Source organism: Rutidosis leptorrhynchoides, chromosome 1 (assembly GCF_046630445.1).
Source record: "Rutidosis leptorrhynchoides isolate AG116_Rl617_1_P2 chromosome 1, CSIRO_AGI_Rlap_v1, whole genome shotgun sequence".
In the NCBI taxonomy this organism is placed as follows: Eukaryota; Viridiplantae; Streptophyta; class Magnoliopsida; order Asterales; family Asteraceae; genus Rutidosis; species Rutidosis leptorrhynchoides.
Window position 1 is genome coordinate 146,001,917 of NC_092333.1, and position 15,424 is coordinate 146,017,340.

At 34.0% G+C, this 15,424-nt stretch overlaps 2 protein-coding genes across 2 annotated transcripts; one reads left to right on the forward strand and one right to left on the reverse strand.

The window, feature by feature from the left end:
- The first annotated feature begins 1,004 nt into the window (after positions 1 to 1,004).
- LOC139866177 (BTB/POZ domain-containing protein At3g05675) lies at positions 1,005 to 3,084 on the forward strand. The gene is made up of 3 exons (XM_071854332.1): positions 1,005 to 1,133; positions 1,532 to 1,584; positions 1,687 to 3,084. Exons 2-3 carry the CDS (start codon positions 1,582 to 1,584, stop codon positions 2,959 to 2,961), a joined length of 1,278 nt encoding a protein of 425 aa, XP_071710433.1. The 5' UTR covers positions 1,005 to 1,133; positions 1,532 to 1,581; the 3' UTR covers positions 2,962 to 3,084.
- A 1,426-nt stretch (positions 3,085 to 4,510) lies between these two features.
- LOC139886513 (BEL1-like homeodomain protein 1) lies at positions 4,511 to 8,326 on the reverse strand. Its single transcript, XM_071870348.1, has 7 exons — positions 8,136 to 8,326; positions 7,587 to 7,655; positions 7,304 to 7,414; positions 6,364 to 7,214; positions 5,790 to 6,175; positions 5,650 to 5,710; positions 4,511 to 5,561 (listed from the first exon to the last, which is right to left on the reverse strand). Exons 4-7 carry the CDS (start codon positions 7,180 to 7,182, stop codon positions 4,794 to 4,796), a joined length of 2,034 nt encoding a protein of 677 aa, XP_071726449.1. The 5' UTR covers positions 7,183 to 7,214; positions 7,304 to 7,414; positions 7,587 to 7,655; positions 8,136 to 8,326; the 3' UTR covers positions 4,511 to 4,793.
- Positions 8,327 to 15,424: the final 7,098 nt, after the last annotated feature.

Consider the following 15,424-nt stretch of genomic DNA (forward strand, 5'->3'; position numbering starts at 1 on the left):
TGAATCATACTAGCAGCTCACAAAATTGAGATACGGGAAAGAAACCGAGCTTATTCTGTGTTTAGACAATAAATTTTATAGTGTAATGAGTCCGACCCCTAATTGAAGATGTTCACTTTCCGTCGGTGGTGGCAAGGGTAATTGAGCCTCAAATTTGATTGTTATTTCCCTCGAAAGAAACAAGAAATTCAAATTAAAGGAGATCTGAAGATCAAATTTTGTTACAGAAACCATCGATTGATTGAAGATCTAAAGATCTCCTGTAACAACAATCGATCTAGACCCTATGTACATTGGCGGATCTAAAAATTGTGGTCACAGGTCTTACTAGTTGAAAGCTCAAAAAAAAATCTACAATATTCAATGATGTCATTTAAAAAATATTACTCCGTATATTATCCAATGATATCATTAGTTAAAGCTCCCAAAAATTTCTACTGCATCACGTATTTTACTAGTAGCTCGTGTCAATATATTAAATCCGCTTTTACTTATGTAACAATCACTAAATTAAATACCAAAGCATTGAACTACAAATCAACCAAATACTAACAAATCTAATTATAATCATCCTATTGAACAAAACCACCTAACGAACAAACAAACATTTAAAACATCAATCGAGATATCAAAATTCTAACAACATTTAAGCCGACTTCCGATCTAACAACAATTCACTACAAACCAAAATCACAACGAATTTGATTCTTATTTATCTTAAATTAACCAAATAATCAACACATCTAGTAATCAAGGCAAATATTTAAATTAAGAAAAATGCTAACGACAGCCTTTAGAGCTGTGACTGTCGTTAAAGTGCATAATTTTTCTTTTTTTTTACAATTCAATAACTGCCAAATTAAAGTTAAACATGACCGTTGTGTACATATTTTTTATGCATTATAACGATAACTCTTAGCCCGTCGTTAGCAAATTTCTTAAATTAAATATATTTTGATATAACAAAAAAAATAGTTTTAAAATAATTTTCATCTGTATCCACCCACATGTTTATTCCAGATACCCGAACCCGAAGTTGAACCCGATCATCATAACATTCCCTACATCCACCGGACCCATCCTGAAGTTTGTATCTCTAAATTCTCTTGGATAACGGAAGACGAAATTACAAGGTAAACTAATCCGCTTTTTGAATTTCTCACTAGTTATATATATATATATATATATATATATATATATATATATATATATATATATATATATATATATATATATATATATATATATATATACAGTACCTTTTTCATTCACAAATCTGATCTCGGATTACCCTTTTATGAATGTGTCTGTGTTGATAACCTCACATATGAATTAACCTGTATGAATTGGATTACAAGCAAACATAATATCATTATATTTGTTGTAAGTTTTGATGCCCACAAGGTGTTTGTGAAAATATCTAAAAGAAGATAGTATGTTAAATCCTTGATTATATTCAATGAGGTGTTTCCACTTTCCCCTTTTACTTATTTTACTCATGCTTAAAGTTAACTTAATTGGTTTATTACAGAGATGATGAACCATTTAGAACATTGAGTGAATGAAAGTCTTCTGGTGGCTATGGTGAGGATTCATGTCACAAATTTTGCTACAAATTTAGATTATTACAGTACTATATACCCCCATCACTTGTATACTTATTCATTGTTTTTGTTTCTATCCAAGGGTCTTACGATTGGTGATCGTTTAACGAGTGACGTTGTTGCAAGACTAAGAACACCCGATGGCCGTGATGAGTGGATATATTGTCATTCCCACATTCTTGTAAAAAAGAGCAAATATTTTGCAGACCGTTTATCCGAGAGCTGGCCCACATGTCAAATTCTTGATTCCCGCAATTGTGTCGATGTCTATTGCCAAGAACACGATTTTGACCACCATATAACTGTCTTACGCCTCTTTTACATCACTACTAAATGCTCCCCAACCGAAATGTGGCATGGTGTAAAAAACGCGCTCGGTATTCTTCAAGTGGCGGTTAATCTTGGTTGCCCTGAAATTATAACCGCCTGTGTAGACTTTCTAGAAGCTTCTCCATGGGAAGAATCTGAAGAAGAAGAGATTTTGAAAATTATCCCGAGTATGGGTTCGTTAGCCGAACCGATACTCGCACGTCTTCAGCCGGTGAATCATAATACAATAGTCAATATTTTTCTCTCCGCAACTAAATTTGCCACGTCAGCATTGCCACAAACGATGCTTGACTTGAAAACATCAGCTTTGGAACAAATTGAATACATGCTTACCGAAGATGATGATGCTCCATTACTAACCGCTGATGAAGATATAAAATCCAAAGTAAGACAATATTTTAAGGAATTGTTATCAAGATTTAATAACGTTGTGAATTCAGCTTGTGAAACGGGCGAAATGCATAAATTTCGATGCTTTTTGGTAGATATGTCTTGGGCGTGTCAGATATTGGCCAAATTGGAAATTTTAAAGGATTTTGTGGAGAATTGGGTTGATGCATCAGAAAACGTAGTCAAAGTTGTTGACCAGATTAGTCAAAGTCAACAGGAGGAAATGCTCGAGACAAAGCTAAAAGTTGTTGAGGTAACTTCTAAGGTTTTAGAGGCTATCGGATATGGCAGTGTGATTTTGCCTACTGTAAAACGACTTCATATGGTGAGAATTTGGCTTCCATTTGTGCGAATCTTGAAGCCTTCAATCGATTGTGTAAAAACTGATGAAGATGGCTGTTCAGTAATTAAATTTGACGGTGAAATATGGCAATCTTTGGAATCTGCATTCGTTTCAATAATTCTTGCATTGCCATCTGGCGAACAGGCGAATATTTTGAGCGATTGGTTACAAAATAAGCATATTAGGTATCCAGATCTTACAGAAGTATTTGAGGTGTGGTGTTATCGATCCAAAGTTGCTAATCGAAGACTTTCACATGCAACGGGTTCCAATGGTATGATTAAAATGCTATAACTTGGTTGCTATCTTCACTACATTTAAATATCTGTTGCCATATAGTTTATCAATTGTATGTTCATTACTTTTTGTTGTTGTATTAACCAACTACATTGTACCACTTATGATTTATATGAAATGAGATACAAATTATTATTATCAGGAAAGTGTATATAAATAGGGCTAGAGGGTTTGTAAGGATTGTATTCTGTGTTTTTGTGAACTGAATTTGGTATTTTAATTTAGCACCCACACTATTTTATAATATAAATTACAACAAATAATAATAACGATAAATGCTATTCTTTTATCTCACTAGTTACAATACGAAAATCTCAAGTGATATGTGCATGTACAACTATTAGGGTAGACATGGAGTTGGAAGTTAAACGGGTCGGAAATGTGTTGGACATGTTGACATCGAACGCTATTCAAAAAGATAAAGGGTCAGTTGTCTAACCCATTTCGACCCAAACCCATACCTCCTCAACCTAAACTTGCTTATAGTGCCATCCTATCAATATTTGCCACACCTACGCTAGATAGCTACCGATCTGTGTTTCTTCGATTACTGTTGTTGTTTTATTACTTCAAAAATTTTGTTTCAAAATAGGTCAAGTACTTGATTGGGCCATACCCATTTGTCAGATATTATTCAATAATAATTGGGGTGGCCTGCAGTCTGCAGATATCAGGTATGACCTTTATTAACCTTACAGAATGTGCAGTACCAATTCAACATATAGATTCATATAGACCTATTCTAACCGTGCGTCAAACACCCTCCGTCAGATTACGTGTCAAAACTGACGGAAACTGGCAGATTTTAACGGGGCGTCAGTTTTCGTCAGTAGGGGGCGTCAGTTGGGCCATTGACGCAAAAAAAAACCCGTCACTTTTGCCTTCAACCAATCATATTTTTTTCTAATTTAATAAATATATATTTTTTATAATTAATTTATTTTTTTCTCACCCAATTTCCAATCAGATTTTACCACATCACTCTACCCAATATTTGACACAAAAAACTGGCACAACGGTTATAAAATGTCAGAAACTGACATTGCCTAATCACACGCATTTTGCACTTTTTGGTCAAAAAGTGCATAAACTGTCAGGGATATCACAGGCACCATTAGGAATGGTCATATGAACTCTCATAGTAACAATTAGTCACCATTCTATAGAGACATTGGCTAATATATGTGAAATTCTAACATAATCTATGTCTGTTATCATGTTATGCAAAAAGAAATTATGTACCTGCAGTTCATATTTATTGCAATAATTTATTTTGCGTGTTAATCTGGGCATTGCGGGTACCGTTGGCCACTTTCAAGACATTGAATGCCTTAAGTAAGATCGTACTAATGAGAACCCTTAAGCGAATAGCGAAAGTAACCTAAAAGAACCTTATCTGAACCACTCATTGGTCCTAAAATTAGTGGTGTTTGACTTTGCGTTTGCGTATAGTAAAACTGATTATCTGATTATGATTATTTACCGTATGAATCCTTAATAATCGAACCTGTTTAACTGATAATAATATGCATAGGAAAAATGATGATGATAATAATTATTGTATTTGTATACCCCCAAAATTCAATCCAAAGATATATAACTAGTTTTACATACGTACAATATACCTTCCAATCCATCTATATGCATCTAATGATACAAAATTAATATACAGTCCTCAAATCATTTAATGCTTCATGAAAATTACCTAATCTGTATCTATATAGAACTCTAATGCTTCTGATTCGGTTCTTCAATTCATCAAAGTATATATCTGTTTCTAGAGTAATAATAAATCTTGTTCTTATTTCTTGATATAATCTTGATCTTGTTTAAGCAACAAAATCTGGCATAGGTTGTGCAGCAAACCTCTTACGGTTTTGAATGTTCATCGAATCATACATTGCCGATGAATGCGACGATGATGCTTGAGTCATCGCCACGTAATCATTTTCTTCCCCTAATTCCGGTCCTCTACCGAGTTGACTCGAGAGGAAACTCTGGTGGGGTCCAGAAATCGATAAGTTTTCACAATGCGGTAGACCTAAAGTCAACGAGACTCCGTTTCCTGAATACCGTTGCTGAAATTGCTCGGTGGTGAACCTTCCGATTTCACCAATCGGATAACCACCGAGCCCGCCCATGAAGTCGGTTTGGTTGCTGGCGGTTAGTGTGAAACCTCCTTCGTTTTGGTTCTGGTGCTGGTTATGAATCTGTCGGTCGTCGTTTCGTTGCTTTTTCGGGCTGAATTGTGTGATTCCTTCCATTTCTAGGGATCCAATGAGGCTGAAACCGGTCGGGTTTTGAAAATTTATTCCTGTAGCTGTTGGAGATGTCGATATGGCGTTGGAAACCGTTATTGACGGTGGCGGAGGATAGAACGGCATTTCCGGTTTAGCGGTTCGGAATCCCCGGTTTGAAGTTTCCGGTGAAGAGCTTTTTTCTTGTTTCGAAGATGAATTATCTTCGGTTTGTTCGTTTATGCTCGATTTATGATCTTCGATCCCGTTCTGTTCTTGTCCCTTGATTTCCTCTAGGTACATCTCCTCCACCATTGGCTTCCATAACCTTACTCGAGCATTGATGAACCAATTCGAAACCTAAAAACGCAATCAATCAAATTCAAAACAAAAAGAATTAGTGTAATGCACGAAAGTGACCGAAACAGTGGAATTATTAATCATTTACCTGGCTTCTAGTAAGCCCTGTTTGTTTTGCAAGCATATGCTTGTCCGAATCCTTCGGATAACTGCATCATATTCAACAAATTCGTTACCAATTATTCGATTAATCGAAAGACTTAGTATAAAATTTGATTTGATTCTTACGGGTGAAGAAAATGTTCGAAGAGCCAAGCACGAAGAACAGAAACAGAGCGTTCAGGCAATCCTCTTTGCGGTCTCCAAGCATTATGTTGGATCATTCCCAATTGCTGCAACGCTCTCTGTTGTCTGAGTTGATTATCGACAAATTTCAGCCTCGAACCACCGCCTTCTACCTTACCGCCGACACCTAAACCGTCATCCTCTCCTAAACTTCGGCTAGCCGCCTTAATCTGTCCCAAAATCGCGTCTTTTAGACACCTAAATTGCTTCGAAATCGTTTGTAAAGCTAGTGCTGTGTAAGTTTTCGCTGACCCAATTCCTGCTGCTTGTTCAAACCACGAAATCACGATTTGCATCTGGTGATGATACTGTCTGTATCTCTGCTCCACCTTCAAAACCCACAAATTAAATCATAAAAAGTTTCAATTTTTAACAAGAAAAAAGTGAAGAATTTTAATGAAAATGAAGTTGTTAAGATTACTAATTTAGTAATTTCAAAAAAGCTTGATAACAACTTTTCTGATGGGGACAATTGCTTAATTTATAAGTTTGATCAATCATTTAGTTAATTAATTACCTCATCAAGCATATTAATAAGTTTTGCTTTCTTCATCTGAATTTCCTGTCTTTCAGCTGAAGTAAGTTCCGATTTGGTAGCGGTTTCCTCCCTACCAAGTCCTTCTCCGGCGATCAGTGGCAGTGATTCGCCATCACCGCCACCGACAGCCTTCAAATTCCGATCATCCTTACCAGCCACTTTACCAACGTTCACAACTTCTTCTAAAATTTCTTGTGTAGCCTTCAAATACTTGGAATTTAACAACATATTATGCATACCGTTGACACTGTTCGACATCCCAGACGCCGATGACGTCGATCCACCACCTCCCTGATCTCCTGCAGCGTGGGACCCGAACCTTGATTGCTGACTAGATAAACTCAAAGACAAACCTTGTTGAAACGGCGTTACTTCACGCGGTGGGGCCGCCACTAGCTCCACCGGGTTGTACATGTATTGCGCTCGTGGTATAAACGCGTGTAGCGATGAAACATCGTGTTGTGAATGGACCGATGATGGTGGTGATGCTGATAACGGTATACCGACAAATTGTTGTGTTTGCGTTGGTGGCGGTATGGGCGGGTGCCCGTGTAATATATTTCCTTGGTGTTGGTGTTGGTGTTGGTGTTGGTGTTGGTGTTGGTGTTGGTGCTGGTTTGGTACTTGGTTGTTTCCGGGTTGACTAGAATCAAGAAACATGTAATTACCAGATTGTGGTTGAGTTGATTCTTGTTGTGAATCGGAGTTGTAATAAACATAACCCGGATTCATTAGAACTAATGTTTGTAACCCGTCTCCACCTTGAATATTTGAATTTCCATTGTAGTATGTTGCCATTTATTGATGAATTTGGGTGAAATTTCTCTGATCTGTAAGGTATTCGACACGTGTAAGCACACGATTCGTTGATTGTAATTATTATAGATAATTAACAGGAATAAAACAGGTTTTTTTTTACCTGCCTAAAGTGGAGACTTTTTTCAACCCATACGCAACTAATAATGGAGATAAAAATCAGGTGGAAAGTGAAAAAGATATGTGCTTGATCTGAATTATGATCAGTGAGAACCTGAAAAATGAATTCAAGAATGATCAGATTCACAAAAGTTACCATAGTACTACAATTAATAAAGTAAACTTTTAGTACTAGTGTTATAGAGGGATGATATTTGTGTATATGTATATGTATATCTAATATATATAATATTCAATATTTAAATATTTATGGATTGGGGAGGTACCTGAAGAGAGGTTAGTGATGGAGATGTGATGATTGTGCACGTGTTTCCATCATCATCATCATCTAAAAGCTGCAAAAGAATATATTAATTTTCAGGAATATACAAATCATAACAACATAATACCCATATCATATAAGTTTTAGAGAGAGAAAGAGTGTATATGTGTGTGAGAAAGAGAGAGTTCATGCATAGATATAATAAAGATAATACCCACATGTATAAAAGTGTGTGTACAAACAGTATACATACGTATGTATCATGTATGTTTGTACGTACGTATGGGCACAAGTTTTATTTAACAGTAATAAATTGTAAATTGTTATCCATAAAGATAGAAAGAATTGGTGAATGTCTGAACTTTAGAAACACGGAATGACGGAAATATAAGCTAGTCGTATCATTCATATATATCAGAATTCTATATAAGAAAGAAACTTGAATTATAGATTAAATAAATAAATAAATCAGATAAAGAAACTTGAATTATAGATTAAATAAATAAATAAATCAGATAGAGATAGAAAGTTAGATTAATAGATAGATGTATACCTTAATGATGGAATTGAGTGTTACTGTAATTATTAAGGTATGTTTGACTTGATTTAACTTTGCTTATTCAAATCATTTGATGAATATAACCGGGTAAATATACTTGTAGAAACAAAGACTAGTAGCTTTTTTTGAAGAAAGGAGAAAGCAATCACAAAAGATGTCGATGTGTGTGTGTTTAGGTGAGAGAGAGAGTAGAAGCAGGTGAAGGGATATAAGTATTTAATTATTTATTTAGTTATATATAATAAAATTGAATAGAAGGATTTTTTTTTTTTTTTGGTAATGGGTTACCCCGTCAAATATTTTTTTTTAAAATTATTATAATTTGAATTTGTAATTAAAATAAGTTAATAGGAAAAACAAAAAGAGAATGATGCTTCTTGTTATATCAAAACTCTATCAGAAAGAATATCAAACAACTGAAAAACGAGGAAACGTCTACTTCTTTTTTCTTCTTCTTCCTTCTAACCCTTTCAGACGTTCTTTTCTTTCTTTGTTTAGTAAGTCTATTTTATATTATTTTATTTTTTAATCAAGTAACGTGGAAAACAATCACTAAATGGTGTCGATGCCCTTCAACAATTTATCTAACACAAATTATAAAAATAAAATAAAAATAAGAAAAAATTACCCCGTTGATACCCGTGGTTTGCTTACATTATCATGACAACACCTAAACTTCTATTTTTGCATAGTTGGTACCTAAGTTTTGTTTAACTTGCGTGGTTGGTACCCATAGCTAACTACAGTCAAATTTTAGTGGTTAACCCCTCACATGTGCCACGCATGTGAGGGTATATTCGTCAGTTCACAAAAAATTACACTCTCAAGATCTTAAGAATATCAGTTTACATGGTAAGAACAATTTTATGTGAATGCCACTGAAGATCGAACGATGCAAGATGCCCGGTAAAAAATGATATCAGACCCAAACAAAACAACATCACCCACACAAACCACCGTCCACGAGATCCGTCGTCGCTGACCTCCACCGCCCACCGCTACTATCTTTAACGGTGGCCATATCAAACAATGGTGGTGCTCTGACACCTTCAATCTATTTTGTTTACATTATCACTAATGTTACTTCAGTCTAGTTATAATACGAATCTTCATAAAGTTTTTCTCAGTATCTTTATTTATTTGCGAATTGAAGTTGTGACAATACAAATACAAAAACAAATACATATAGATATAAGTATAAAAATACATCTTTTTCGCAAGAAGTTCATATAACAACTAATGACATTGAAAATATGACATATAAATGTTTTAAATGAATGTTTTAAACAATTATATACATATAAATTTCGTTTGTATAGGTTAACTGGTACAACAATATAAACAGTGTGAAGGGAAAATTCTTGAAGAAACTGAAAACGATTAAAATGATCAGTACATGAAACCCGATCGAATTCTTCAAGTTAATACAGCGGGCGGGTTTATTGATAATTTCTTTGTGAAATCAATAGGTAAATCTCAAATTGGTTTCTAAAGAAGAAGAAAAACAAAGTGAAAAACAGAGTAGTGTGTTGGTTCAAGAACATGAAGTCACTGATGTATCAAAACTCATGAGTCATGAAAGATCTTGAAGATGATTATGGATCCGAATCAGAGACGGATAAAGAAAATTTTCAACCCGAGAGTGACCCAGTTGCTGAACAGAAATTGGTAAACAGGGGTTCCACAGATTTTTGTGTTACCCCTTTATCGAAGATTAATATCTCGTCTTTCCGACCACCAGATTTGGATTAGGGAACTCTTTTTGATCCAAATCTATTAGTAGCTTTTGAGCAGGCGGTTTTAGAATTTAAAGCAGAAGAGGGATAGAGGAATATATTTATATCTCGTCTTTACATTTTTGGGAATATTTGTATAAACGGACGAATATACCCTTACATGTGTGGCACATGTGAGGGGTTAACCACTAAAATTTGACTATAGTTAGTTAGGGGTACCAATCAAGCAAGTTAAACAAAACCTAGGTATCAACTATGCAAAAATAAAAGTTTAGGTGTTGTCATGATAATGTAAGCAAACCACAGATACCATCGGCGTAATTTTTTCTAAAAATAATAACATATTCCAGAGAGTGGGGTCACCTGATTTCACTCCATTTGTAATTTTTAGTACAAAAATTTTGAATTTTGAATTTTGCTTCTGGTGAATTTTTTTTTTCCCAAATTTTTTTTCATATTTTGCCAAAAAAATCTTCATATATTGCAAAAAAAACTTTCATAATTTACTTAAAAACTTCCATATTTTGCATTAAAAAGTTGGTACGCTTTTAAATGTTTTTTCCCAAGTGAAATTTTTTTTGATTCCACCACTGTCCAAGAGGATGTGTATTTGAATTCAATGTTGCACACGTTTTAACTGAGTTATTTTGTTACTGTTTTTTCTTTTCGTGAAGTAAATATTCGTACTCAGATTTACACGATCTAACAAATTATTTTTTAAAAGATAACGTTAGTGAGGTCTCGAGTGATTATTTTTATTTGAATGTAAGCTACCTAATAAACTTATCGCGTGACCATTTTCATCATTTTGTCTAGTCACCCTTAAGATGAGCCCTTATGGCTGTTAGATTCCAACATCAAAGCTTCGTGGTAGTTTTATGACGATAATGATGCTCAATTTTATCTAGTTTGGACGTCGATCAAATAATCAACGGGTAAAAATACTCGACTGAATTTTAACACCTCAATTATATATTATTATTTTATTTTTTATCCAACTTTTAATAATATTTTACTACCCCAAAATCATTTCATAAAAATTTAAAACTCAAATTTGACTTTCAACATTATATTATATTATAATTATATTATACATATATCTAATCCACAAAAGTTACGAATAGTAACCAGGGGCATCTTCAACTTTTTACATTTTTTTTAATTTTAACTAAATTTCATTTCATCAACAAAGCCCTTCACATTTTTTTAAAAAATTCAAATCGACTCCTCAAACAGGAGGGTTATATGTAATAGACAAAAGTTATGAATAGTAACCAGGGTCATTTTAACTTTTCACCTTTTTTTTTTTTTTAAATTTTAATCAAATTTCATTTCACCAACAAAGCCCCCACACTTTTTTCAAAAATTCAAATCGACCCCCAAACAGGGGGGTAAAGTGTCAAATAACCATTTTCATAAAAAATCTTAAATAAACACCACCCAAATATTCAACAGGTCATATCTTCTCGCTCGCAACGAGTTAAATTTTCCCGACACCATCGTTAAACTCGAAATAATTTTAGGAACACAATGTCACTAACTATACGCAAAACGGACGTTTTTTAAAAAATGCTAAATATTCGGGGTACTTTTCATACACGTTGATTTTGCGTTAAATTTTTAAAAGTCAACAATTCCATAGCGAAACGCGGAGATGCACATATATTGTTAATTTAAATAACATTTAAATCTTTCACGGGTTATACCTTTTAGTTCGAATCGAGTTGCGCTTCAACGACATCATCGTTAGCCACGAAATAATTTTACAAACTAAACGCAATAAAATACATTGAAAACCAAACCCCAACGCGAAGTTTGGGTTCAAAAACTAGTTACAACTAATCAAAAACTAACACGTCCTAATCAAAAACTTTCAAATCCTTACAAAAACTCACAAAAACTCCAAATTTATTTCCACAACACAATTATTGTAACGAGTAATTTAAATATGATGCTAAATGTTGATGATTTTTGTACTTGAAACTTCTGGTGAAGACGTCATTACTCCAATGATTATTCAAAACAAATTATGTAATCTATTATTTTTTTAACATTAAACTTTCATCAGTGTATCATTTATTTCAACGACACTCATCATTTGCACACACACACGCCTTCGGGAGGAAACTCGAATCGCATTATAGGAACCCGATCCTTTAACCATCCCGAGGGACTGACCAGTGGCGAAGGTTATATAGGGCAGGGGTGGGCTCCAGCCACCCCAAAAACTTTAGTACTAAGTAGCAATTTTTTTAGGGACTATATGTAGCAAGTTTGAACTCTAGCCCTCCCAAATTATAATTTAATTAATAAGTATCCAGTTAACAAAATTAATAAGCATCCAGTTAAAAAATAAAACCCCATCTCCTTTATCGCCTTTGCTCTTGCTTCATCGTTTAAAGTGCAGACCACCTAAAAATGTCTACAGGTTCATCTCCTATTCTCCTTTATCTTCTAGTATGTTTGTTAGTGTTATAGTATTATTGTTTATTGTTTACTTGTTTATAGTATATATATATATAAGTATAGTATTATTTAGTTGTCTACTCGTCTTCATTAACCTAATTAGCCATTTGCCCATTTAAATTATAAGAATTAACAATTAACAACGATAATGAGTTGATGACGATTGTTGTTACTTATTAGTATTATTATTAATTATTAATTATATTTTCATATTGATATTGATACAGTTCTTATGATTTTTCATGCTCTATGTATGTTTTTTTTCACAATCTTCTCTATTTGCTTTAACTGATATTTTTAACCCTTTATTTTGTAAGGAGGTAAAAAGACACAATAAAAAAAATTACTTCATTCTTTAAGAGACAATCTAGTAACATTATAGAAGATGAAACTTAGGAGGCTAAACGTTCCAAAGCTTCCACTGATGAGGAGCAAGTTGAGCACCCAAATCAACCGGATGAGCCACAACATCAAAATCAACCAAGCGAGCATCCTGCTGAAAGGCTTGATAACCGACTCATTTTGACACTTCCGGTTTCCACTGCTACAACCGAGAGAGCATTTTCAGCCATGAAGTTATGTAAGAATCGAAGATGTCTGATGATTTACTTGCATCGAACTTGGTGGTTTACGTCGAAAAAGAAATTGCAGAATTGTTTGATTCGAAGACTGTAATCGATGAGTTTTAAGACCTTAAGGGTCGTCGAGCTCAGCTATAGTATTTTTGTGCTCAACATTAATCATTATATATGTCTTATTTTGAACTTTGCGTATGCTTTATCTATATAAAAGGACCATGTGTTTTGTTTGAATTATTTCGTCCCCCCAATGTTTATGTTCAAGCTTCGCCACTGGGGCTGACGGACCAGGTTTAAATCCTGAATGGATCCGGGAGAAAACCCTCTTGGGGTCAATCTGGATATCCATATTTCAGGCAGATTATAGGATGAGCAGAGCGAGACTCGAACCCATTACCTAACTATCAGCCCCAACACACAAGATGAAGGGGATGCCATTGAACCAATGCTTCGCTGGAGTAAAAATGAGTCACTCTTTTAAGGTTTTTTTATTTATTTTTTTTTTTTTTTTGTTAATGTAAGTATATAGAATTATTGACGGCGTAAATGCTGACCACCCCGGAATACTTGAATCCTCGAATACGTGCCGATAAAATATTTCTGAAGTTACTTAATAAATCGAGTAAATAGCCTGAGATGTCTTAAGAGATGAGACTTGAATTAGGTGTTGGATGACCACTAGATCACAAGGTGGGTAGACTCTTGATCCTTTTCATCTATAACCTCCTACCCATCGTCCTTGAAAAATCTATTCGTACTTGCTATAAAACTCGTTGATCTAATATTTGTAAAAGTTGTTGATGAAGGTGATTAAATTGAATATTTAAGGTAATTCTTTTAATAATTATGATATATTTTTTTTTTTTATGATTCGATATAATAAAATCTTTTACTTCATTAATCTATAGTGAACACTAGAACCGTCTTTGTGGCTCAATGTTTCAACTATAATACCTTGAGTATTGGGCACGGTAAAAGGTCAAGCGTTCCATCTCCGACTCTGTAAAAATTCTGTGAAGCAGGTTTTACCGACTCGTACGTAGGAATTCGGCTCAATCCACTTGCCCATATGAATTGATGGATCAAGTCTATGTTATGCGGTTCGAGTTTTCTGTCCCAAAACACGTATGTACGTAAAAAATAAAATAATCGAGTGCGTGGTTTTTGACCCCGTTCCTGATTCTAAACTTAGCTTTCCAAAAACATCTATAGTGAACACTTGCTCACCGAGATGACGTATCCCATGTTTTATTAATTATCATTAATTATTATATATATATATATATATATATATATATATATATATATATATATATATATATATATATATATATATATATATATATATATATATAAAACAAAATGGTATTTGCTCATGTGTAATTTTCTAATTAAACTGAATTAATTATTCATTATAATTTATTATATATACATATATAGATATATACAAATTATATTTAACTAGATTTGTGGTCCGCGTTTCGCGGCGGATTAGTGTCGTTTTAACGCTACTATATCGTTAGACAGTTTTCGGCCTGAAAGTCATCAAAATGTTGTCCTTTCTTTTCAGACCATTTACGCAATGGCCGGCAACTGTTATGGTAATATTCTACTATATAAATGAAAAATACGTAAACTACTGGATATATGTTACAGTCTGGGTTGCAATGCTCAATTTAACAGCAAAACGAATCAAAACAAATTAAGTTTTGAGGCTTCTAAGCAAATTACTTATTCGGCAAAATCTTATGGTCCATATAATTTTAGTAGGTTTTTTAAAAGATAAATAATCAAATAATATACAGTATATTGAAAAAGGTGATGAAAAATAAAAATATAACCCTTTTTACCTATATTTTTTAGGCTTATATTACGATAGGATTGTATTAGTAAATTGGAATTAGATTTTTATGTATTTGCAAAAAAAAAAAGACTTTTTTGCTCCGTTGGTCCTTTAATTATACACGAAATTGCAATCCGAGTCCCTCAAGTTTTTTTTTTAATTTTTGAGTCCTTAAAATTGCAAAATTTTGCAATCCGAGTCCCTCCGTCAGTTTGCCGTCTAAATTAGCCTTAACCCTTGACATGTGCCATGCATGTGAGGGTAAAATCATCTTTTTACTCTTTTCTTCGACTTTTTTGCTCCGTTGGTCCTTCGTTTATAGACAAAATTGCAATCCGAGTCCCTCAATTTTTTTTTTTGAAAGGCCAAGCATAATACATCACCACCAAATTGCAACTCGCTACTGCTGCTCGTTAGAACCAGCGAAACCACCACCTTCATTAAACTAATCACCACCACCTGCTGTACTGCTCGTTCCTGCTGCTACTTGTCTTTCCTGTTTCATGTTCGTGTTCGAAAAATCCATCAACACACCAACAGAACTTGCTATTTTTTTCTGTTTTTATTCCAACCACCACGAACCCTTTTTACTACTCGTTCACTGCTATTAAATGTCACTTACTTCTGTTTTCTATTCAGTCTGTCGAACCCACTGCCGCT